The sequence below is a fragment of the Neoarius graeffei genome, chromosome 19 (assembly GCF_027579695.1).
Source record: "Neoarius graeffei isolate fNeoGra1 chromosome 19, fNeoGra1.pri, whole genome shotgun sequence".
Lineage (NCBI taxonomy): Eukaryota > Metazoa > Chordata > Actinopteri > Siluriformes > Ariidae > Neoarius > Neoarius graeffei.
The window spans coordinates 12502596-12529961 of record NC_083587.1 but is presented as its reverse complement, the minus strand read 5'-3'; the positions used below and the strand labels follow the sequence as shown (position 1 = coordinate 12529961).

General features: G+C 42.5%; 1 protein-coding gene across 1 annotated transcript in view; it reads left to right on the top strand.

Moving 5' to 3' along the window:
* vipr2 (vasoactive intestinal peptide receptor 2) overlaps positions 1–27366 on the top strand; it is a 122197-nt gene that overhangs the window by 45357 nt on the left and 49474 nt on the right. The window contains 1 exon segment of the mRNA XM_060900562.1: positions 5750–5841. Coding sequence (XP_060756545.1) covers positions 5750–5841 — 92 coding nt within the window.

Genomic DNA, 27366 nt, shown 5'->3' with positions numbered 1-27366 from the left:
CACTGTGCAAATATGCAGACAAGGGACCAAGGGTGGGGGTGATACTGGCGGCTGAATTGGAGGGGCCAAAGATGACCACCTCAGTCTTGCTGTCATTCAGCTGAAGGAAGTTTCCTGCCATCCAGTGTTTAATGTCGTTCAGGCAGCTAATGAGGCTGTTTGTGGAGTGGGGATCAGGTGAAGCTGGCAGGTAAAACTGAGTATCATCTGCATAGCAGTGATAGGAAATATTGTGTCTCTTAAAAATTGACCCAAGCGGAAGCATGTATAAAGAAAACAGAAGGGGACCCAGAATGGAGCCTTGAGGGATTCCACATTTGATAGGGGTGGAGGAGGATGAGCAGTTTCCAATCCTGACAGAGAAGTGTCTGTTTGTTAGGTAGGAGTGGAACCATTTTAGTACCTGCCCCTTCAAACCAACATCTTCCTCTAGTCTTTTAAAAAGGATGTTGTGGTCAATTGTGTCAAAAGCTGCACTTAGATCAAGCAGTACTAAAATAGCACAAGACCCAGAGTCAATAGTGAGAAGGATGTCATTGTGTACTTTTAAAAGAGCAGATTCTGTGCTGTGCACAGATCTAAAGCCAGACTGAAATTTATCATAAATATTGAATGTTTTGGGCGGCACGGTGGTGTAGTGGTTAGCGCTGTCGCCTCACAGCAAGAAGGTCCGGGTTCGAGCCCCGCGGCCGGCGAGGGCCTTTCTGTGTGGAGTTTGCATGTTGTCCGCGTGGGTTTCCTCCGGGTGCTCCGGTTTCCCCCACAGTCCAAAGAGATGCAGGTTAGGTTAACTGGTGACTCTAACTTGACCGTAGGTGTGAATGGCTGTCTGTGTCTATGTGTCAGCCCTGTGATGACCTGGCGACTTGTCCAGGGTGTACCCCGCCTTTTGCCCATAGTCAGCTGGGATAGGCTCCAGCTTGCCTGCGACCCTGTAGAAGGATAAAGCGGCTAGAGGAGATGAGATATTGAATGTTTTCAAATAAGAGGAAATCTGGTTAAAAACAACTTTTTCTAGAATCTTTGACATGAAAGGCAGCTTAGAGATGGGTCGATAATTTTTGAGGTTGTCAGAGTCAAGTGAGGGTTTCTTGAGGAGTGGCTGTACAATGGCATGTTTAAAGCTCAAAGGGACATTGCCACTCATTAGGGAGCTGTTGATGAGGGCCAAAACAATGGGACAAAGGATAGAGAACATGTCTCTTTAAGGAGGTTATGGCAGGATGTCCAGAGGGCAGTAAGTAGGCTTCATGTTTTGAACCACTTCTGTTAGCTGTGAGCATGATACTGGCTGAAAGTGTTGGAAATGGGAGGTGATGGCACGAGAATCTGAAGGGTCTGATAGTGGGGGAATGATACTGGCTCTTATCTGATCAATTTTGTTGATGAAGGTTGAGAAGCACTCACAAGATTCATTAGATGGGGTAACTGTGTCAGCAGTGGTAACAGGATTTAAAATTGAATTTATGGTGTTGAACAGCACTTTAGGTCGGTGGGCATTTGTAGAAATTAAGTCTGAGTAATACTGTTCTTTGGCCTTCCTAATAGTACATTGATACATTTTTAAATTATCCCTGAACAACTCATAAGACACTTGTAGCTTGTCTTTTTTCCACTTTAGCTCCGCCCTCCTACAGGCTTGTCTTGAGGAACGGGTGGAGTCATTTAGCCAAGGGGTACGTACAAAAGTAAGGTTGGGCCGTCTAGGTTTTAAGGGCACTACGGAGTCTAGAGTGACAGAGCAGGAGGCATTAAACAGGGAAAGTAGCTCCTCTGTATCATTACAGGAAGAGAGAACAGAAGAAATGTGCTGAACTTGTGAGACCATGAAAGTGTTAGAGAAATGTAAGGCTGTGGCAGAGTTTATGCGCCTGTTCAGCGAGGGGGGCAGTGGAGGGCTTGGACTGAGGTGAGGTAAAGAGGAATCAAACACGATCAAGGAGTGGTCAGATACTCCCGTGTCAACCATTTCAAGACCAGACACAGAAAGGCCAGAGGATAGGACAAGATCTAAAGTGTGGCCCTTATAATGTGTTGGACCAGAGACAGATTCACAGAGACCAAAAGAGTCAATTAAGTTTACAAATTCTTTAACCATGGGTTTGGTTGGGCAACAAACATGTATATTAAAATCACCTAATATTAAGAGTTTATCAGATTGGGAGGCCAGAGTCGATAAGAGGTCGGAGAACTCTTGAATAAACAGGCTGTTGGTTTTAGGAGGTCTGTAGACAAGAGCACATAATATAGGAACTGAGACATGGATTTTGAGAACTTGAACTTCAAAAGAGGAGTATCAGTGGCCACAGATTTACAATTAATGCAGGTTTTAAAAACAGTGGCTATGCCACCCCCATGGCCAGTCAGTCTAGGTGAGTTCAGGAAGCTGCAGTGGGAGAGGCAGAGGTCTCCAAAACGAGAGATGTCACCAGCAGCTAGCCAAGTCTCTGTTAAAAATAAAAAGTCCAGCATACGAGACAACATAATGTCATTTAAAATAAATGTCTTATTTGATAGAGCCATGGCATTGAACAGAGCGAATTTGGCATTAAATGAGTCCGATCGTTGTGTAGTTGCTGCCGGTGAAATCCTGTGGAACGTCAGGGAACTTAAGTTTTTAATGTCAGCTCCACCATGGGATGCTCTGTTTACAGGGAGGGAGCGTGGCAACCAGTGGATAGGGATATAGTTAGTGGGAGGCAGAGGAGCAGGGAAGTGGCTTAACAGTAATGTCGTAAGGTTTCCATAATTTATGCCTCCCTTTCTGAATGCTGTAGACGAGGAACAAGTTGACGTTGTGGATATTCGGGTGGGGATGACGCCTGAGGATTCTGTATAACAACAAACTTTGCGACGAAAACCTCTGTGTATGTAGCGAGGCCGGCGAGCGATGGAAAGGTTGACGCACAGGCTGTAGACATCCACATTTAGACGAAGGGATGACGAGTTCATTTTTAGCAGTTCGGCTGGCATATACGATAAGCCCATGGCCACACATTGGGTTAGGGAACACCCAATAGTAACGCTACATAAAATCCACAGCAATCGGCAGAAAAGTTTGAGGCTACTCCAACTTACAACACATCTTAAAAAGCTCCCCATAAAGTAATAAGTTAGCTAACTATACACAACCACATTTTGACCTCGATAGGCCATCAACTTGAGCACACAGACTGGCACAAGTCAGTGAGGGCAGTGGTGACTACCAGCACTGGCTATAGCACAAACCCGAGCATAAACATGAGAAAGGGGAAACTTACACATGCCTATGCCAAGCAGTCTGAGTTTATTCACGGCTGAGAGGGCTCGAGTTAGGCCGGTGTAAACATTGGTGTTACCCACAGGAGAGAAAGCAAGTTCCAGCCAAAAGTAGTAATCCAACATTTATTTAAATTGGTACAACGATCGTAATCCCAGGTTAGGTGATGTCCATTTAGTATACGTTCGTAAAAAGCGAGTAGATCCAGGTAGACTCCAAACAAAGTTTACATGTGTGGAACAGAGGTCTCAGTGCAGGACAAACCGCAGGACAAAAATGATGCACAAATTGCAGGAAAAAATACAGGACAAAAGTGGAGTCAAAAAGTGGAAAACATATTGCAGGACAAAGTAGAGGAAAGCATCTTGTTTTTTTCCCCTTTTTTGTACATTTATCTGATAATCGGCCAGTTGCTATTGTGAGTTACACAGCTCTCATATCTCGGAAAACACAACAGTCTGTTAGAAGAGACACACTGTAACCACTGCAGAGCTTTTGTCTCAGAAGTTAATAATATACATTTTCTTTCTCCTGGGTGGGCTGTGTGTGTGTGTGTGTGTGTGTGTGTGTGTGTGTGTGTGTGTGTGTGTGTGTGTGTGTGTGTTTCATACACTGAATTAAACAGATGTACGGTACCATTGATGTGTGTCAGGAGAGTTTACATTTTCTCCAACCAACTGGAAAGGCACTAAATATTTAGCTCTGAATTATGAACAACATTTATTGTCTATTTCATAGTCATTGTTAGATTGTGCCTTCTAATTCAAAGGTTTTTCTTTGTTAAGGCACTTCAGGTCTTAAAGTAATGATGGATGTCATTTCTCTTTGCTTAGTTGAGTGGTTCTTGACATAATACAGATTACTACAGTTGTGGAATAGGGCTATTTACTGTATTTCTATTATTTACTATTTACTGTTTGATCGCAAATGCAATAAGACAAGAAATTCCAATCATTAAGTGGTGCTGTAGTGGTTAGCACTGTCGCCTCATAGCAAGAAGGTTCTGGGTTTGAGCCCAGTGGCTGACGAGGGCCTTTCTGTGTGGAGTTTGCATGCTCTCCTCATGTCTGTGTGGGTTTCCTCCGGGTCCTCCGGTTTCCCCCACAGTCCAAAGACATGCAGGTTAGGCTAATTGGTGGCTCTAAATTGACCATAGGCGTGAATATGAATGTGAATGGTGGTTTGTCTCTTATGTATCAGCCTCGCGATGATCTAGCGACTTGTCCAGGGTGTACCCCACCTCTCGCCCATAGTCAGCTGGGATAGGCTCCAGCTTGCCCGCGACCTTGCACAGGATAAGTGGTTACAGATAATGCATCCATTATGAATGGAATTTGACTAATTAACTTTTGATGAGGCACACCTGTTAATTGAAAAGCATTCCAGGTGACTACCTCATGAATCTGGTTAAGATAATGCAGATAGTGTGCAAAGCGCCATCAAGGTTAACGGTTTATACTTTGAAGAATCTAAAATATCAAACATTAGGTTTTTTTTAAACACTTTTGTTACCATATAATTCCATATGGTCTGTATATTATTCATAGTTTGTCTTCAGTATTGTTCTACAATGTAGAACACTGTCAAAATACAGAAAAACCTATGAATGAGTAGGAGTGTACAAACTTTTAACTGGCACTGTATGTACATACAACTTGAATAACCTGAATGTAAACTCTGATGGTGGTTCCATAAATCTTTGGGGCTATTTTGTGATTCCTGTGTAGACTGGTGATGACAACATGAGTTCTGCTAAGTACTATGGTATTTTAGCCCCATACCCAGTTGGATCTGCCAAGAAGTCAGTACTCTGTGGATCCCAAACAAGCACAATCATCTTATTCTCTGAATTTAAACCAGACTAAAAACCTGTGGTCTAAAGTGAAGAGGATGTCCACAATCTGAGAATCTAAAGGAGATTAAAATGTTGTGCATGGAGTATGAGAGATTTTACATGTGTATCATCACAGGAAAAGACTCACTGATCATCTCATCTCATCTCATTATCTCTAGCTGCTTTATCCTTCTACAGGGTCGCAGGCAAGCTGGAGCCTATCCCAGCTGACTACGGGCGAAAGGCGGGGTACACCCTGGACAAGTCGCCAGGTCATCACAGGGCTGACACATAGACACAGACAACCATTCACACTCACATTCACACCTACGGTCAATTTAGAGTCACCAGTTAACCTAACCTGCATGTCTTTGGACTGTGGGGGAAACCGGAGCACCCGGAGGAAACCCACGCGGACACGGGGAGAACATGCAAACTCCACACAGAAAGGCCCTCGCCAGCCCCAGGGCTCGAACCCAGGACCTTCTTGCTGTGAGGCGACAGCGCTAACCACTACCCCACCGTGCCGCCCCTCACTGATCATTTTAAACAAAAATAAGTAACCAGGCAAACTGCACCAAGTGGAAAAGTTATTTTTACTGCCATGCTTTCACAAACAAATGCACCACAATACCTTCGTTTGTTTTTATTTTCAGGGAAAATCAGCAGAAACTGTACAACTAAAGGCTGGTCAGATGCATACCCCAGCATCAACAGTGTCTGTTTTTCTGAATCCAAACCCAACAAGGTGAGGACAGTGGACACGAGCAGGACATTTAGCAGAAAGAGATGTGTATGACTTTAAAAACATGACAACTTTTTTTTTATATAAGGCTCTACACTGAGCAAAGAATCTCTCTCTCTCTCTCTCTCTGTTAAGCATTTTTTTAGTATTTACATTTTTTTTAAAAACTATTTCTTCGAAAGCTCACGTGTAAATTTGTGAAACTAAAACTCATAAAACAAATCTGTTCTCTCTTCAGTCTCTATTGCCGCTTTTCCACTACCAATGCGGCTGAGTTGGGCTGAGCCGTGCCGTGCTGAGTTGGGCTGAGTCGAGCTGAGTGGGGCTGTTGGAGTTGCATTTCGACTACAACCGCGCTGAACCGTGCTGGCTGGAAGTGGGTGGACACATTGGGTGGAGTTAGCGAAAGTGGGTGGACGTCACGTGATGTCGTTAGGCGGCGCAAACAGTGACATCAGTGACCTTTTAAGCGGTAGTCTCACGACCCGGATAGTAAACAATAAACATGGAGGACATGGAGTTGTTAGTGTTGCTGCTCTTGGTACTGTGGCTTGTTGTCACCGACAACGCCAACAGATACTGGCAAGAGCGTATAGATGAGGCGAGGCGCATAAGGCTTCAGAAATTCTCGTAATTTGTAATTCTTCTTCTTCCGGGTTTACGGTGTTTACAGATCCCAGCGTGCTCGCGGGGCGTGTGTGGGCATGTGAGGACACTCCTCCTCACCAATCAGTGCACAGGGGAGTGTCTCCTCACGCCCCTAGCCCCACTCGGCTCGGTTTGGCTCGCTTCAGCCCTACTCCAAAACCGTGCGAGTTTTGGGTGCTGAGTAGGGCTGAAGCGAGCTGAGTTGTGCTGCTCTGAGGTAGTCGAAACGCGAGCCGTGTTGGGCTGAAGTGAGCTGAGAAAGGGTAGTGGAAAAGGGCCATATGTTGTCAGTCTTTGGGATTCTGTGTAACTGGTTAAACTACACCAAGTTTCTGCATTTATATTGTGTGTACGGGTAAATAGAGACCAACCCAAGCTTCAGGTGGGGTTGTTGTCCTGGCTGTGAGTAAAAGACTAGCTAAGAGTCTATTCCTCTCTTCATTTTAAGAGACCTGAGACAGAACTGCACCCAAACCTTCAAGGGAGGCATTGGTGGGTTAGGGATGGCCTGTTAAAGTGAGCTAACACCATCCTGGTGTGAAGGGTGATCTTTAAAGGGCACATCTTGGGTATATTTAGGAGCAAGATCAATGTAATTCTCTTATTTTATATTAAACTTTGGTCAAATATCTGTCACATTCTGCATTTTGTGCATTTTTTTTTTACCTTGCACAATACCATAAAAATTCAGTTGAAATCTAGCCATTTGAGGCGAATTCATCTGCCTCTAAAAAAACTTGGCATTTGGATTTCCCGGCAAACATTGATTTTCATGACGTCACGTGCAGGACGCCTCCTTCTGAATCCCATGTCAGCATTGGTTTGTTTATGAGAATACGACCTGGTGGTTTTCTGCAAATTTCTTCAACGTTATCATGTAATTATTAAAATGGTTAACAGATGTATCGTAGGAGGGTGTAGCAACACCAATCATGATGGGATTAGTACTCATCGTTTTTCAAAAGACTGGACAATGAGAGAGAAATGGGAGTGCCTCATGCGAGGCACCCGGAAAAACTGGCAACATGCAACAGACCACAGAACACACTATATGTGAGGCTCACTTCATAAAGCCCGATGACTTTGAGAACTATTTGCAATGGGAAATGGGTTTCAAGAAGCAACTTGATCTGAAAAAAGACTCAGTTCCATCTGTTAGAATGCCCAAAGCAACACCGTCTCCATTTGTGTCAGCGTCACCAAAGGAGCCAGCCGTGTTCATCTCCCCTGACAGAAGGCGAAGTGCTGCATCCACTGAGGCCCTCAAAGCTGAGGACCAAGCAGAGCTGAGAAAAAGATCAAGAAAATCGGCAATTCACAAGTTGACTGTTACCAGGGTAAGAAATAAGAGAGACTATACTCTAAATTAGGTGTTACTGTGTTTGTCTCTCAGCCTGCTGGCGGATCTGCATGTGACATCACGAATCTGGATCAATATGGCTCGAGACTCCCTTGGGATTTTTCCAGATGTGTTTTATTTTTTTCCACTGTAGACAGATGGCCTTGTGCAAAATTACCCTTCTGGATGAGTGTGTAAAGGGACATACTTTCATATTAAAAAAAAACCACTAAATTGGTCCAGGATATGCCCTTTAAGCCTTCAAATGCCATCACAGTCGGGAGTCAGTCTTGAGACATCAAAATATAGAAGGTTACAGCTCACTTATGTATGTTTCTGCACTGTTGTGAGGGTAAAGAGTGGCTTTGAAATGGAGGAGCATCCATGGATGAAATGCTGGTTATACATATCCATCCCCAGAAATGTGATGGAATGCAACATCTGTCTCCATAAGGTTTTCTTTCACTAAAACAGAGAGAGTCTTGACTTTCTCTTAGTAACATGCTCACAGGCTACCACATGGCCCAGAACCTTTACAGAAGTCTATAGGAAGTGACAGTTGTTTTGCAAACTTCAGTCTTAGAAGGTGCAATGACTTCTGGGTAGTAGAGAAGACAGGAGAAATTGAGACCAAAAACATGAAGCATCATGCACATTAAAGATACTGGTCTGTTCCACAGGCCTTTAGGGAGCCTGTTGTACTCATAAAGGCACAGGGGTGTCCTGATGCCTATCAGACTCATGGAGGGAGATGTTATAAAACCCTGATGTCAGATGAATAGTGTTGAATAATGCATTACCTCTGAGGGCAGCATGGGGTTAATATATCTTTTTTTGTGTGCTGGGACAACACAAACATCACTTTTCATTGCATGTGTATGATTATCTAATCACTCCTGGAACTTAAAGGCTGTCCACACCTCAGCAGACTTAAACTTTAGGGATACAGCAAGGTTCGGATAATGACAATGAGAAACAAGAATCATCACAACCTCTGCACTGGGGTTTTCAATGCACTTATCATCTCTTTGAAAACAGTTATTAACAGTGTCAATTGCTCTATTAAGCTTAATCCAGTAATCTAATACAGGCTCATCAGCTTTTGGGACAGTACTATAAAAGCGTCTCATGGGCATATTAGAGTATGTAAGATTGCCGAACTTGCACTTATGTCAAAGACAGCTGTGGGCAGATTGCTAGAGCTCTTGACTAGATCTTGACGACTACATCCCTCACTTCACCAGTCAGCTCACTCATAATTGGCATCAAACTCCTCACTACAAGGCCTGCAGCTCATTGCATATGCCTTCTTCATGATTTCTTACACATCTCTGGAAAACTTAGCAGAGCTATCCCCTCTGAAAAATGGTGGGGACTATGCTTTTGCTTGTACTATCACTTTCCACTATGTGGAGTAATCAGAAGTCTGAGCTGTGACTACTGGTCTGTTACACGGTGTGCAAGCTGGTGGACAAACTCTCACTATCTGTTTATCTAGACCAGAAATAATGCATCAGCTGTAATGCAATTTGAATGTGAAACAGGTGACTGGGACTATGAGTAAATCATACACTGAAGGGCTGACGGCACAAACACACTTGGACCTGATATCGACTCAACTCTCTTGTTCACAAATGTAAGCACAACCTGCCATCTTCCTACACAGTAGTTTTAAACTGCTCTCTTTGATAGGGGTATCACAAAGAAAATACCAGGGTTAAATGAAACAAAAATGAGACAAACAGTTCACATTAGAAATGAGACAAAATAAGAATAAATATATATTTTAAAAAAGAATCCAGTGTAAGAGTGTAGATATAAGCAGCAGACCTGAGTGGAATTAAAGTGGCAGTGCAGTATAAACATTGTCAACAGGGATATAGTGGTGCTTGAAAGTTTGTGAACCCTTTAGAATTTTCTATATTTCTGCATAAATATGGCCTAAAACAACATCAGATTTTCACACAAGTCCTAAAAGTAGATAAAGAGAACCCAGTTAAACAAATGAGACAAAAAATATTATACAACCCCGATTCCAAAAAACTTGGGACAAAGTACAAATTGTAAATAAAAATGGAATGCAATGATGTGGAAGTTTCAAAATTCCATATTTTATTCAGAATAGAACATAGATGACATATCAAATGTTTAAACTGAGAAAATGTATCATTTAAAGAGAAAAATTAGGTGATTTTAAATTTCATGACAACAACGCATCTCAAAAAAGTTGGGACAAGGCCATGTTTACCACTGTGAGACATCCCCTTTTCTCTTTACAACAGTCTATAAACGTCTGGGGACTGAGGAGACAAGTTGCTCAAGTTTAGGGATAGGAATGTTAACCCATTCTTGTCTAATATAGGATTCTAGTTGCTCAACTGTCTTAGGTCTTTTTTGTCGTATCTTCCGTTTTATGATGCACCAAATGTTTTCTATGGGTGAAAGATCTGGACTGCAGGCTGGCCAGTTCAGTACCCGGACCTTTCTTCTACGCAGCCATGATGCTGTAATTGATGCAGCATGTGGTTTGGCATTGTCATGTTGGAAAATGCAAGGTCTTCCCCAGGGCTTTGAACCGGAATTTTTTTCCTATTGGTTCGTTCCGAACAGAAACGGAATTTTAACGTTTCCGGTTTTGGGTTCCACCATTAAATAGACGTTCCCGAACCGGTTAGAACAAAAAAATTTCGTTCCCGGAACGGTTAATTACGTTCCCTGTCAGCTGTTTAACAAATGGCTATAAAGTTATGTCTCTGTCTCATCCAGCTTAAGCCAAATGTAGGCTAATTCTATTACAACCTTCATTAAATAAGACAAGAAATAATTCAAAACAATTATTATTTCAAATGTTGGCGATTTGGATTCTCAGTATGTCTTCCCATCTACACAAACAGAAAAAGTGCCAAAAATGAAAGAGAATTCGTTTAGTGTGTTACCAAAGGCTAGTCAGGCCCTATAGAGGGCTACCGCATGACGTCACCGCGCCGCGAGATTTTGTTAGGCGCCATATTGGAAGACCAAGTACACATCTATGCAAGTACATACATACATAAAACAAACTACACCTGAAATGTAGCCAGGGCCGGTTCTGCCCTAATCTGGACCCGGGTGCAACATCGCGCAACCCCCCCCCAAAAAAACCCAGTCTAAATCAGGACAACCATCACATAACTATAACTATAAACATTTTATATCAACTATTTTAACTAAATGGGCTATAATAAATAAGCCTGCAGGCAGCCACGGCGGGCTGCCTCAGAAAACTAACCATTCAATGACACAACTGAAAGCCTGCAGCCATGGCGGGCTGCCTCAGAAAACTAACCATTCAATGACGCAACTGAAAGCCTGCAGCCACGGCGGGCTGCCTCAGAAAAGTAACCATTCAATGACGCAACTGAAAGCCTGCAGCCACGGCGGGCTGCCTTAAAAAGTAACCATTTGTCCTACCTTAAAACTCGTTTTGCATTTTCTGCCTCCTTTTTTGTATTTTCGACCCTCCGTTTATTTTCTTTCCTTTTCTGAAAACCCGATTTGTGTCCAGACATTTTGTTCTGCTACCAACGAACTAACTCGTCAGGTCTCGTCTCTCAATCCCGCGGTGATTCCAGTGGGAAGGGCAACAACTGATACATTTTTACAAACAGCCAATAGGGAGGTTGCATCGTTCAGGCTCTTCTTTGCTCAGAGACACTCTAATGCACTTACTCACTAGTAGGCCACCTTCCCGCTCTCTCCATTCAATCAGCGAACGTCACACAGGAAGTGAACCCCAGCGGGTCATAGAAACTTGCGCAGGAGAAGAATGACTATTTGTAGGCTACAGAAACTTTGAGGAACGAAATAAAAACCGGTATTAACCGGTTACCATTATTTTTAATAAGCGTTTCTGTTCCGGAACATAAAAAATAATAAAGTTTCTGGTTTCGTTTCTGTTCCATGTGAAATAGAAAAAGTTCCCGGTTTTCGTTTTCGTTCCTTGAACCGGTTCAAAGCCCTGGTCTTCCCTGAAAGAGACGTCGTCTGGATGGGAGCATATATTGCTCTAGAACCTGGATATACCTTTCAGCACTGATGGTGTCTTTCCAGATGTGTAAGCTGCCCATGCCACATGCACTAATGCAACCCCATACCATCAGAGATGCAGGCTTCTGAACTGAGCGCTGATAACAACTTGGGTTGTCCTTCTCCTCTTTAGTCCGAATGACACGGCGTACCTGATTTCCATAAAGAACTTCAAATTTTGATTCATCTGACCACAGAACAGTTTTCCACTTTGCCACAGTCCATTTTAAATGAGCCTTGGCCCAGAGAAGACGTCTGCGCATCTGGATCATGCTTCTTCTTTGAACTATAGAGTTTTAGCTGGCAACGGCGGATGGCACGGTGAATTGTGTTCACAGATAATGTTCTCTGGAAATATTCCTGAGCCCATTTTGTGATTTCCAATACAGAAGCATGCCTGTATGTGATGCAATGCCATCTAAGGGCCTCTGCATGCTCTTGCGACAAGGCTTTCGCAGATAGCTTTTCGCAGACAGTTGTAATTTATCGTTGAGCGGGAAGTAATAGGCGTGCGCGATGTTATTCACCGCCACAACGCAAGGGGGCGCGAAGTCACGAAATCGCTAGGAGTAGTTGGTGGGTGTGGTTAGTGGAGTGTTTATCCTCCGGTTACTTATAATGACTAGAACTGGAGTCGTATAGATGTACATACTTCCTCACTTCCTCAATCAACCGCTCTTCGTGCTGCTCCATCTTCGCTCGTGTTTTTAAAAATGGCGGTCGTGAAAACAAACCAAACCGGGAAAGTAGGGAAGTGGAAGTGCGTGTACAGCGGATGTAGAGTGGACCAATCAGAGCCCTCTTGTCTGCGACGCTGTCTGCGAGGCTTCTGGGGTGGTCACAATTTTTGGGAGGTGCACGCAGAGCGTCTGTGAAGGTGGGGGGGCTACGCAGACGCTATCTGCGAGGACTGCATTGTCAGCATAAATTGGCCTTAAGGGCCCGAAGATCACAGGCACCTAGTATGGTTTTCCAGCCTTGACCCTTACGCACAGAGATTCTTCCAGATTCTCTGAATCTTTTGATGATATTATGCACTGTAGATGATATGTTCAAACTCTTTGCAATTTTACACTGTCGAACTCCTTTCTGATATTGCTCCACTATTTGTCAGCACAGAATTAGGGGGATTAGTGATCCTCTTCTCATCTTTACTTCTGAGAGCCACTGCCACTCCAAGATGCTCTTTTTATACCCAGTCATGTTAATGACCTATTGCCAATTGACCTAATGAGTTGCAATTTGGTCCTCCAGCTGTTCCTTTTTTGTACCTTTAACTTTTCCAGCTTCTTATTGCCCCTGTCCCAACTTTTTTGAGATGTGTTGCTGTCATGAAATTTCAAAATGAGCCAATATTTGGCATGAAATTTCAAAATGTCTCACTTTCGACATTTGATATGTTGTCTATGTTCTATTGTGAATACAATATCAGTTTGTGAGATTTGTAAATTATTGCATTCTGTTTTTATTTACAATTTGTACTTTTTCCCAACTTTTTTGGAATCGGGGTTGTACTTGGTCATTTATTTATTGAGGAAAATGATCCAATATTACATATCTGTGAGTGGCAAAAGTATGTGAACCTTTGCTTTCAGTATCTGGTGTGACCCCCTTGTGCAGCAATAATTGCAACTAAACATTTCCAGTAACTGTTGATCAGTCCTGCACACCAGCTTGGAGGAATTTTAGCCCATTCCTCCATACAGAACAGCTTCAACTCTGGGATGTTGGCAGGTTTCCTCACATGAACTGCTTGCTTCAGGTCCTTCCACAACATTTCGATTGGATTAAGGTCAGGACTTTGACTTGGCCATTCCAAAACATTAACTTTATTCTTCTTTAACCATTCTTTGGTAGAATGACTTGTGTGCTTAGGGTCATTGTCTTGCTGCATGACCCACCTTCGATTGAGATCCAGTTTATGGACAGATGTCCTGACGTTTTCCTTTAGAATTCGCTGGTATAATTCAGAATTCATTGTTCCATCAATGATGGCAAGCCGTCCTGGCATGGATGGATGGATGGATGGATGGATGGATGGATGGATGGATTCTTTATTGTCATTGCAGATTACTATACAACGAAACACTGTTTGAGGGCTCAGATCGCAGCAGCATATCAATAAATTAAAAAAAATTAGATATATAACCTTTTAAAAAGCAGCATAATGGCATAAGCAGCAGTATAAATTGCAGTATGTGATTATTCAACGTAGCCAAACACAGTAAGGTGCAGAGTGAGAGTCCAAGTCCAGATCAGGCCTCCAGCAGAGCTTTTACGGCCCTGGGGAAGAAGCTATTTTGGTGTCTTGCTGTTTGTGACTTTATGACCCTAAGCCTGCCAGAGGGAAGGGTGTCAAAAAGACATTGTCCGGGGTGAGTGCAGTCAGTCCTAATCTTTGTGGCTCTGTTTCTCAGCCTGTCAGAGTAGATCTGTTCCAGGGATTGGAGAGGGGTACCAATAATTTTTGATGCAGTCCTGATGATCCGCTGCAGATCTTTCCTTTCCTCTGAGGTGCAGCTGGAGAACCACACTATGCATCCATAGCTCAGACCACTTTGTATGGTGCACTGGTAGAAGTTGGTAAGGAGCTTCTGTGAGCGCCCAGTTTTCCTTAGGGATCGCAGGAAGAAGAGTCTCTGCTGGGCCTTCTTCACCACCTCTCTGGTGTTCATTCCCCATGTCAGGTCCTCTGAGAGGTGAAAACAGAGGTACTTGAAGCTCCCCACCTGTTCCACCTCCTCTCCAGAGATCACCATGCTGGCATGTGTTTTATCCAGTCATTTTCTGAAGTCAATGACAAGCTCCTTTGTTTTGTTGGTCTTGAGGGGCATGTCATTGTTCTGACACCAAGATGTGAGGGTCTGAACTTCCTCTCTGTAGGCTGCCTCATCGCTGTTGTAACCAACACAACCCCACCACAGCTGTGTCATCTGCAAACTTGTATATTTGGTTTGAGTTATGAATGGGAGAACAGTCCTGTGTGAAGAGTGAGTAAAGGAGTGGACTAAGAACACAGCCTTGGGGGGGGGGGGTGCCAGTGTTTAAGATGGTGTTGGATGAGATGAGGTCTCCAAGTCTCACATGCTGTGGTCTGTTGGAGAGGAAGTCCTTAATCCAGCTGGACCAGGTGGTGGTCCAGGCCCGGAGACAGTAGCTTGTTGACCAGCTTGCTCGGATTGACAGTGTTGAAGACAAAGCTGAAATCAACGAACAGTATCCTCACATAAGTGTCAGGGTTCTCCAGGTCAGTCAGTACAGTGTGGAGCATGAGGGAGATGGTATCCTCAGTGCACCTGTTGGTTTTGTAGGCAAACTGGTACTGGTCCAGGTCAGCAGGGACGGAGGCTTTGATGTAGTTCATCACCAGTCTTTCAAAGCATTTCATGATTATTGGTGTTAGTGCAACAGGCTGATAATCATTCAAGCATGTGACTACTGAGCGCTTTGGGATGGGGATGATGGTTGCAGCTGTAAAGCAGGAGGGGACTATGGCCTCCTTCAAGTGACTTGTTGAATATGTCAGTGAAAACAGCCGCCAGTTGGTGTGCACATACTTTTAGAGCACGTCCTGGGACCCCGTCCGGACCAGTTGTCTTCTTGCCATTGATGTTGAGCAGGGCCTGCTTTACCTGGTACTGGTGCAATACCATTGGATGTCTCTCTTTCTGAGGGGGGCTGGAGGTATGTGAAGGATGTTGACTGTGGGTGAGGGATGCTGGGGATGGCTCATTCATGTTGGTGGTGTTACTGTCAAAACAGGAGAAGGCAGCATTCAGCTGATCAGGGAGGGAGGGGTCGACTGTAGAGGGTGGACAGGGGTTCTGTTTGTAGTTAGTAATTGTTCTGATCCCCTGCCACATGCTTCAGGTGTTGTTGTCTTTGAAATGTTGTTTGATTTGCATTTTATATTTGTTTTTGGCAGCAGTGATCCTCCTTCTCAGATGCAGCAAAACAGGCCCAAACCATGATACTACCACCACCATGTTTCACAGATGGGATAAGATTCTTATGCTGGAATGCTGTGTTTTCCTTTCTCCAAACATAACGCTTCTCATTTAAACCAAAAAGTTCTATTTTGGTCTCATCTGTCCACAAAACATTTTTCCAATAGCCTTCTGGCTTGTCCACGTGATCTTTAGCAAACTGCAGATGAGCAGCAGTGTTCTTTTTGGAGAGCAGTGGCTTTCTCCTTGCAACCCTGCCATGCACACCACTGTTGTTCAGTGTTTTCCTGATGGTGGACTCGAGCATTAACATTAGCCAGACCCTCCAGGATTTCGCGATGTTGCGATTTGCAACTTCAACGCAAATTCAACCAATCCCCGCGATGCAATTATATCCAATCATCGCAACTTTCCCGCAAATTTGACCAATCGTTGGCGTCATCTTGAGGTGATGTCGACAAACTACCTTCCGCCTTACTTCCGTGTATACGTTCAAGAGAAGCAGCATGTGCGCAGTGTTGCCAGATTGGGTGGTTTCCCGCCCAATTGGGTGGTTTTAAGTGCATTTTGGCGGGTTTTGAACATGTTTTGGGCTGGAAAACGTCAGCAGTATCTGGCAACACTGCATGTGCGAGTCAGTGTTTATATAGGCTTAAATTCTGTTACTGAAAGTGTGTTATGTTTACAGTGAAGGACTGTGCGCACTTTACATTATTTTTTACTTAATACAAGAAATTAATGGATGCCAACATTTTTGCCAAAATGGTATTTTATTTTCCATTGCTTAGGCAGCTTCAACATCATACTGTGAGATTCTGTTCAAATTTTTTTTTCTTCTATGAAGACTGAGCCATTTATTTTATTAGTTTATAATTATTGTTTAATTTAGTCTTCAGGAGAGACTGCCTGCACACAGTACTAGTATTAATAGTTTTTTTTCTTACATGAAAGCTGAGGCATTTATATTATATTTTAAGGTAAGTTCATGTTGTGCTGTGAGGTTCTATGCACTTTAACTTTTGAACCAACAGGTGCATTTGGATAAGTAAAGCCTATTTTTCTGCATTTCTGTAGTCCTGGTAATCTTTTATGTTGGTAAAGTTGTTTATAGGACCATTTCTCAGTGTCTTTGTTTTTTTATTCAATAGTTTTTCAGTAATAACTTAATATTTACGGTAACATACCACTCAATTTTAATCACAAAGAGAAAATCGCAACAATTTCTCGCAACTTTCATTTCCTCCCGCAATGTAATCGCAACAAAAACTTAAAAAACACCACAACTTTCATCGCAATTTTTTGGAAACCCCCCCGCAATATTAGACATTTTAGCCAGCAACAATCACAAAAAAGGCCCACGAAATCCTGGGGGGACTAATCAGTTGGCTAATCACATTGGCTAATCAGCCAATGTGAGATAGGCCTTTAGTTGCTTAGAAGTTACCCTGGGGTCCTTTGTGACCTCGCCGACTATTACACGCCTTACTCTTGGAGTGATCTTTGTTGGTTGACCACTCCTGGGGAGGGTAACAATGGTTTTGAATTTCTTCCATTTGTACACAATCTGTCTGACTGTGGATTGGTAGAGTCCAAACTCTTTAGGTTTTGTAACCTTTTCCAGCCTGATGAGCATCAACAACACTTTTTCTGAGGTCCTCAGAAATCTTCTTTTTTCATGCCATGATACACTTCCACAAACATGTGTTGTGAAGATTAGACTTTGATAGATCCCTGTTCTTTAAATAAAACAGGGTGCCCACTCATACGTGATTGTCATCCCATTGATTGAAAACACCTGACTCTAATTTCACCTTCAAATTAACTGCTAATCCTAGAGGTTCACATAATTTTGCCACTCACAGATATGTAATATTGGATCATTTTCCTCAATAAATAAATGACCAAGTATATTATTTTTGTCTCAGTTGTTTAACTGGGTTCTCTTTATCTACTTTTAGGGCTCGTGTGAAAATCTGATGTTTTAGGTCATATTTATGCAGAAATATAGAAAATTCTAAAGGGTTCACAAACTTTCAAGCACCACTGTATACAGTATTGTATAGAGTGCATATGAAAAAAGTAAAGAAAGGGGGAAAATGACTAGAAGTAAAGTGGCAGTGCCACTTAGTGGATGATACACATAGTGGATGATGGTAAAGGCCAACAATTTTCCAATGAGCATATCTTAAGACTGGTTCAGTGCACAATAATATCCCAGCACACCATACACTTGACCTCTGGCATAGGCCATAAAGCATGCGTAAACGTTAGAAAACATACAAGCTCTCTATGTTCCTGGACTAGCTTGCTAAACCAGTCATCTCTACCTGTTATTACCAGTAACAGATAATCACTAACAGAGCTCAACCAAAAACAACATTGCCTGCAGGAAAAAAAAAATAAAAATCACAAAGTTGACCAGAAACTTGTCACTTCAGATCTGACTAGACTGATCAATTTTGTTTTATTTGACCAGACCACACCATTACTTAGCCCATATACTTGATGTGAATGCAGACCGCAGCTGTCTGTGTAAAAGCAAATTATATTCTTTGCCACAAGAAAAACTAATAATACAATTTGGTATTTATTGCCTGATATTTGGTAAGCACATACTGACATAGGTGTCAAACTAATAATCATGTGTTATTGTGGTATTTAACCTCATATTTTAAAAGTGACAAACTGAAAATCTCTCTGTCTGTCTTCCTCTCTCTGTGTGTGTGTGTGTGTGTGTGTGTGTGTGTGTGTGTGTGCGTGTGTGTGTGTGTGTGTGTGTGTGTGTAAAAATCCTGTCTGACTCTTTGCTCACAGTCTCGCTCAACTTGTTTTGAGGTGAATGTGACTGTAGAGATGCTGCTGTTGTGTTGTGGAAGGCTCTTTTTGAGGTGAATGTAGAGAGGCTGCTGTTGATGTGGAAGGCTGTTCCACATTGACTGATGTCAGAGACCTTGTACCAGTCTGTGGTAGCCAGTGCATTTTTCTTTGTAGCAATATGCTGGAGAGGCAACATCAGAAGTGGAGATACAAAAAAAAAAAATCCAACAGATCAAGAAGGCTGCTATCTGGATGGACATGTTGCATATGTTTGGACTACTTAACAATCAGCATTAATGTTATTGTTGATATGCAGAAATACAGTATATTAGGCCTTTGTAGAAAAGTTGGCACAGTTACCTTTCCTCAGGATATTTAGTCCCATCCAGTTGTATGCCACTTGCTGTAGTGCTGCTGTTAATAATTGTTTTTGGCTGTTAGAAGCACAATAAATAAAAACATTTCTGGTTTGAGTCGGATATAAAAAGGTGTGTTCATAACAGGATATTTATTTTCAGTTTTGGTGGGTGTGAGAGTGTTTAATCCTGGGCATTTTGGCCCTTGGCTTGGCATGCTTGACATGCTCTTGGGGAAAAATAATTGGGGAACCCTGCAGTATGCCATGGAGGGGATGCTGTTTCCTGTCCGGAATGGCTATGAATTTATTGGGCGTCCTCTTTTCTACCACCACCTCAAAACCATCCAGATAGCAGCCTTCTTGATCAGTTGGATTTTTTTTTTTTGTATCTCCACTTCTGATGCTGCCTCTCCAGCATACTGCTACAAAGCAGTACTGCACTGGCTACCACAGACTGGTACAAGATCTCTGACATCATGCTGCAAACAGGTGTTCCTTCAAAAAGTAGAGTCCGCTTAGTCCTTTCCTGTACACAGCCTCAGAATTGACCTTCCAGTCCAACTTGTTGTCAAGATGAACACTAAGGTACCTGCCAGGTCAGTGCCAACCAACTCAACGTCCTGACCCATGATGGTTATGGCAGCAGTTATGATCCATGAAATGTACAAAAGCAACATAAACAGGATCTCAAAATATTACACATAATAATTCATGAAAATAACAGATGTAATAAAAAAGAACCTTAGACTATTATTCAGGTATCAAACAGCCTATCAAACAGTGAGAGAATTGCATGAGCGCCCCAGAAAAAAAAAAATGAATGTAATTGTTATGGTTTACTTGCTGGAGCAGTAGATGGTGCAAGCAGTGGTGGCAAGACAGGCAGGTACAGACGGGTAGGAGAGCAAAATGGATGTCAAAATAAAAGGCATGAACTGCAGCAATACATTTATCAGGCTTTATGTCACAAATTATTTGCATAATTATATTAAAATTAACATTGTATATTTATAACTCTTACAGAGGTGCTTGAAAGTTTGTGAACTCTTTAGAATTTTCTATATTTCTGCATAAATATGACCTAAAACATCATCAGATTTTTACACAAGTCCTAAACGTAGATAAAGAGAACCCAGTTAAACAAATGAGACAAAAATATTATACTTGGTCATTTATTTATTGAGGAAAATGATCCAATATTACATATATGTGAGTGGCAAAAGAATGTGAACCTTTGCTTTCAGTATCTGGTGTGACCCCCTTGTGCAGCAATACTAAACTAAACGTTTCCGGTAACTGTTGATCAGTCCTGCACACCGGCTTGGAGGAATTTTAGCCCATTCCACCATATAGAACAGCTTCAACTCTGGGATGTTGCTGGGTTTCCTCACATGAACTGCTCACTTTAGGTCCTTCCACAACATTTCGATTGGATTACGTTCAGGACTTTGACTTGGCCATTCCAAAACATTAACTTTATTCTTCTTTAATCATTCTGTGTTAGAATGACTTGTATGCTTAGGGTCGTTGTCTTGCTGCATGACCCACCTTCTCTTGAGATTCAGTTCATGGACAGATGTCCTGACATTTTCCTTCAGCAAGATTTTCTGAATTTTTCAAATAGCCTTCTGGCTTGTCCACGCGATCTTTAGCAAACTGCTGGTATAATTCAGAACTCATTGTTCCATCAATGATGGCAAGCCGTCCTGGCCCAGATGCAGCAAAATAGGCCCAAACCATGATAACATGATGAGGCTAGAGTCTCATCGCATCGCTCCTGTGGAGGACGGCCCCATGTGGACAGTTGAAAGTCACACTTGGAGGACGCTCTGGACACTTACAGTAATGCTTTTATGGCTGAGGACTACAGTTGACTTGCTAACTTTAGGACTGCAGTTGTCATGAACAGTTTTGCACTCAAATTTCCATCAATGAAGAGTTTACAACATCAACGAAACTGACTTCATGTTAAAACTGTTAATGTTATAGTCATGTTGTCTGTTGTTGCCCAGATGAGGATGGGTTCCCTTTTGAGTCTTGTTCCTCTCGAGGTTTCTTCCTCATGTTGTCTGAGGGAATTTTTCCTTGCCACTGTCGCCACAGGCTTGCTCACTGGGGATAGATTAAGGATAAAATTAGCTCATGTTTTAAGTCATTCAAATTCTGTAAAGCTGCTTTGCGACAATGTTTATTGTTAAAAGTGCTATACAAATAAACTTGACTTGACTACCACCACCATGTTTCACAGATGGGATAAGGTTCTTATGCTGGAATGCAGTGTTTTCCTTTCTCCAAACATAACGCTTCTCATTTAAACCAAAAAGTTCTATTTTGGTCTCATCCATCCACAAACATTTTTCTAATAGCCTTCTGGCTTGTCCACATGATCTTTAGCAAACTGCAGACGAGCAGCAATGTTCTTTTTGGAGAGCAGTGGCTTTCTCCTTGCAACCCTGCCATGCACACCATTGTTGTTCAGTGTTCTCCTGATGGTGGACTCATGAACATTAACATTAGCCAATGTGAGAAAGGCCTTCAGTTGCTTAAAAGTTACCCTGGGGTCCTTTGTGACCTCACTGACTATTACACGCCTTGCTCTTGGAGTGATCTTTGTTGGTCGACCACTCCTTTGTTCATGCCATGATACACTTCCACAAACATGTGTTGTGAAGATCAGACTTTGATAGATCCCTGTTCTTTAAATAAAACAGGGTGCCCACTCACACCTGATTGTCATCCTATTGATTGAAAACACCTTATTCTAATTTCACCTTCAAATTAACTGCTAATCCTAGAGGTTTACATACTTTTGCCACTCACAGATATGTAATATTGGATCATTTTCCTCAATAAATGACCAAGTGTAATATTTTTGTCTCATTTGTTTAACTGGGTTCTCTTTATCTACTTTTAGGACTTGTGTGAAAATCTGATGATGTTTTAGGTCATATTTATGCAGAAATATAGAAAATTATAAAGGGTTCACAAACTTTCAAGCACCACTGTACGTGTGCTATATGTGTTATTGGTCTTTGGGATGTTGGTGAGATGCTGATTCTTGGTTTCAGTAAATTGTGTGAGGAATGTACTGGAGAACAGAAGGTTGAACAGTATCAGGAGCTGATGGCATCTTGTCTTTGAAATTGGTGAAGTTGACACAGTTTCCCTCTTGAAGGTTTATGAAGGAATAAACATTGATCTTCATCAAAGCTCATCTGTAGCTTGATTTTATGCTACTCCATTGCATTTTAGAGGAATTATGGCTGATTTGGCAATGAGTTAAAGCAGAACATCTGAACATTTGGTTAGTCAGTTTCATTTCTGAAGAAATTTGAGGTTAAATTGAACATGTATTAGTTGTTTATTGCACTGGGAAAATCATCACAAGATGCATCCATGTATTAATTTCCTCCATTTCTCTTTTATACATCATGAACTTAAACTAAACCTATCTTGAGAAGAGATTAAATCTTTGTGGACAGAGACCTGAATTACCTTTCATGTCTTAAAGGAGACATGCAGAACCATGGCCTCACTTTTTGTTTATAAATGCCTTGAGACCTCAAGAATGGCTTAGGAATAGTTTTAAGTGTTAAGAATAAATTTAATATCATAATTTTTACGATTAAAATGATTCATATAGGTAGTGGTCTGAGTAAATGACCTTGACATCTGTGACGCCACAGCAGGAAGGCTATCGGTCTCATCACCATTTTTGCTATACAAAAACACAGAGCTAACTGCAACTTTGATCCTCCATTTTGAGCTAATTTATTGGCATGCTATGTAGATGTGTTGCTGGCGAGTGCAGCAACACAACAGAAAGTGGATTTATGTTGCCTTCATGGCCCAAGAATGTTCAAACTGCAAAGATTTGGATGCGTTTTGCGAAAAATTCATGGGCACATTTTACTGATCACTCATACGAAACCTCTGATCTGTTGAGGAGCATTGGTTATCAGCCCGTATTGAAAGAGGGTGCAGTACCAACAATTAAAGGAAAAGAAAACCACAAGAAAAGGAAAGCAAGTTCAGTTCCACCAGTTCTCCCGGAGTGTGAGTCAAGCAGTAATGGCAGAGTACTTAGTATGGAGAAAATGGAGAATAAGTGGACCAGTCATCAGATTTCTCCGCTGGATATGCTTGCCTCAGCAGCAATATCTCGCCCTCACGTGGAAGAAGCGAATGAACGAAGAACTGAAAGTCAGATTGTTTCAAAACAATCAACCCCACAAGCTCAGCCCTCAAGAGGCGAGAACACAGATGAGTAAGATGCGATTCTTGTTTGGCTACATGAAACAACAACACTCCTGCATTTAGATTAATACATGTAACTTGTATTGTGTATTTAAGTTACCGGTATAAGATAATTTAATTTGCTTCAGAATGTGATTGTCTCAGTTCATCTGATTATTTAAATTAGCTTCTTACATTTTATCAGTGAAAATGCATGCATGTACATGTGTGTTGCACAAGTTATAAAGCCTATCCTGTTTTAATGAGAGTCACATGAGACTGTCAGTTCAATTCAATCCAATTCTCTAGACAGCTTTGTTCTCTGCATTTATCTCATAAGGTGGGGGCCTCCGTGGCCAACGTGTTACTATCGGATTCACTTTCCGATGGTTCGAACTGATACAGTTCTACGTGTATAGCAGTAGAATGTACACACGCAATCCAATTTCAGGACTATCACAGTCAGATCTATCTGAGGAATCTGAAGACTCTCCAATAAATCTGAACCAGTCTTGCCTGCCGAGTCTGGCTTTGGTCTATAGCTGTCAAAGGCCTTGGCCTTAAAACCAGTTACCACTATGACATCGCACACTCAGGGCTGGCTGGCTCAGCGGGGCAGCTCGAATGCCAACTTTGCGGTTGATTTTAACTCTCAAAAATATATATTTTTTATTCCCATTTACGCAGCATACAAGAGTCAAGGATGGAGATACTATCCACTCAGAAATGTATTTAAAAATAAAGGTTAAAGTACAGTGGTACTTGAAAGCTTGTGAACCCTTTAGAATTTTCTATATTTCTGCATAAATAATGACCTAAAACATCATCAGATTTTCACACAAGTCCTAAAAGTAGATAAAGAGAACCCAGTTAAATAAATGAGACAAAAATATTATACTTGGTCATTTATTTATTGAGGAAAATGATCCAATATTACATATCTGTGAGTTGCAAAAGTATGTGAACCTTTGCTTTCAGTATCTGGTGTGACCCCCTTGTGCAGCAATAACTGCAACTAAACGTTTCCGGTAACTGTTGATCAGTCCTGCACACCAGCTTGGAAGAATTTTAGCCCATTTCTCCATACAGAACAGCTTCAACTCTGGGATGTTGGTGGGATGTATCATGGGATACATCAACTTCTGTGTGGACACCATTGTCCCAGCTAGGACTGTCAGCTGTTACCCCAACAACAAGCTGTGGGTAACAAAGGACATCAAAGCCCTCTTAAATGAGAAGAGGGCTTTCAGAGCCAATGACAAGGAGGAGGTGCGAGGAGTACAGCGTGAACCGAGAGCAACGATCAGGGAGGCCAAGGATAAGTACAGGATGAAATTGGAGTGGAAACTCCAACAGAACAACATGAGAAAGGTGTGGAGTGGAATGAAGACCATCACTGGTTACAAGCCAATCAACAGTGAAGGAATGGATGGCAATGTGGAAAGGGCGAATGAGCTGAATATCTACTTTAACAGATTTGATGGCATGACCCCAAACCACCACCACCACGATTCTTCTGCGGGATGGCTACAACCACACACTTTACATTCTCTCCCCTCCCCCACCTCTTCTTGCCCAACCTCATCCCCATTTCATGACTTCGCTTGCACCTCCTCAACAGACCCCCTGGCTGAGCACCCCCACCAAGAAACACCTTCATCCCTCCCCCACCCATCACCCCCACACTGATCATCAGCAAGGAGCAAGTGAGAAGACAGCTGAAGAAACTCCATGCATGAAAATCAGCAGGCCTGGATGGTGTTAGCCCCAGGGCCCTGAAGACCTGTGCCCTCCAGTTAAGTGGAGTACTTCAGCATGTCTTCAACATGAGCCTGGGTCTTCAGAGGGTCCCCGTGCTGTGGAAGACGTCATGCCTTGTCCCTGTTCCGAAGAAGCCACGTCCCAGTGACCTCGAAGACTACAGGCCCGTGGCATTGATGTCACACATTATGAAGACCCTGGAGAGACTTATCCTGGAGCAGATCCGGCCTATGGTCAAACCACTTCTTGACCCCCTTCAGTTCGCCTACCAGCCCCGTCTTGGAGTAGAGGACACAATCATCTACCTGCTCAACAAAGTCTACGGACACCTGGACAAGCCAGCCAGCACTATGAGGATCATGTTTTTTTATTTCTCCAGTGCTTTTGACACCATCGGCCGGCTCTGCTGGGTGAGAAGTTGACAGCGATGCAGGTGGATGCCCCACTGGTGTCCTGGATTGTAGATTATTTGACTGGCAGACCACAGTACATGCACTTGCAGGGCTGTGTGTCGGACAGAGTGATCAGCAATACCAGGACTCCACAAGGGACTGTCCTTTCTCCTTTCCTTTTCACACTCTACACCACTGATTTCAACTACTGCACGGAGACCTGCCACCTCCAGAAATTTTCTGATGACTCTGCAGTGGTTGGACATATTACCAGTGGTGATAAGAGTGAATACAGGATGGTGGTGGACAACTTTGTCATGTGGAGCAGGAAGAACCACCTACAGCTCAACGTGATGAAGACGAAAGAAGTGGTGGTCGATCTGAAGAGAATCAGGGCTCCGGTGAACCCTGTTAACATCCAAGGGGTCAGTGTGGACGTGGTGGAGGAATATAAGTACCTGGGGGTGTACTTGGACAATAAACTGAACTGGTCCAAAAACATGGACACTGTATACAAAAAGGGCCAGAGCCGTCTCTATTTTCTGAGACGGCTAAGGTCCTTCAACATCTGCCGAACGATGCTGCAGATGTTCTATGAGTCTGTGGTGGCCAGCTCCATCCTGTATGCTGAGGCAGCGGCTTGAAGGTGAAGGACACCAACAGACTCAATAAGATCATCAGGAAGGCCGGCCATGTTGTAGGCGTGGAACTGGACTCTCTGACAGTGGTGTTGGAGAAGAGGACACTGTCCAAAATAAAAACAAACAAACAGACTGTCCTTCCCACCCTCTACATGAGGAGCTGATAAGCCATAGGAGCACATTCAGTAAATGGCTGATTCTTCCACAACTGAGAGACACAGGAAATCATTCCTACCTGTTGCTGTCAAGCTGTACAATGCCACTGTATAACTGTGGTACACTTCTTACCATGTATCCTTAACTCAGGTGCAATATGTATATAGGAATCATTGTATATAAAATCACTTCATTTTGCTTTTACTTAAGTTAATGAACTTATTTAAATTTATTTTATTTTTATTTATTCTTTTTATTCTTTTTTAAAGACTATTTTATCTTCTATTTTTAGACATGTTTACTTCTTCCTTGATTCAGGAGCTTGGTTGCAAATTTGAATTTCCCTCCGGGGATTAATAAAGTAATTCTGATTTCCTCACATGAACTGCTCGCTTCAGGTCCTTTCACAACATTTCGATTGGATTAAGGTCAGGGCTTTGACTTGGCCATTCCAAAACATTAACTTTATTCTTCTTTAACCATTCATTGGTAGAATGACTTGTGAGCTTAGGGTCGTTGTCTTGCTGCATGACCCACCTTTGACTGAAATTCAGTTCATAGACAGATGTCCTGACATTTTCCTTTAGAATTTGCTGGTATAATTCAGAATGCATTGTTCCATCAATGATGGCAAGCCATCCTGGCCCAGATGCAGCAAAACAGGCCCAAACCATGATACTCCCACCATCATGTTTCACAGATGGGACAAGGTTCTTATGCTGGAATGCAGTGTTTTCCTTTCTCCAAACATAACACTTCTCATTTAAACCAAAAAGTTCTATTTTGGTCACATCTGTCCACAAAACATTTTTCCAGTAGCCTTCTGGCTTGTCCACATGATCTTTAGCAAACTGCAGATGAGAAGCAATGTTCTTTTTTGAGAGCAGTGGCTTTCTCCTTGCAACACTGCCATGCACACTATTGTTGTTCAGTGTTCTCCTGATGGTGGACTCATGAACATTAGCCAATGTGAGAGAGGCCTTCAGTTGCTTAGAAGTTACCCTGGGGTCCTTTGTGACCTCACCGACTATTGCACGCCTTGCTCTTGGAGTGATCTTTGCTGGTCGACCACTCCTGGGGAGGGTAACAATGGTCTTGAATTTCTTCCATTTGTACACAATCTGTCTGACTGTGGATTGATGGAGTCCAAACTCTTTAGAGATGGTTT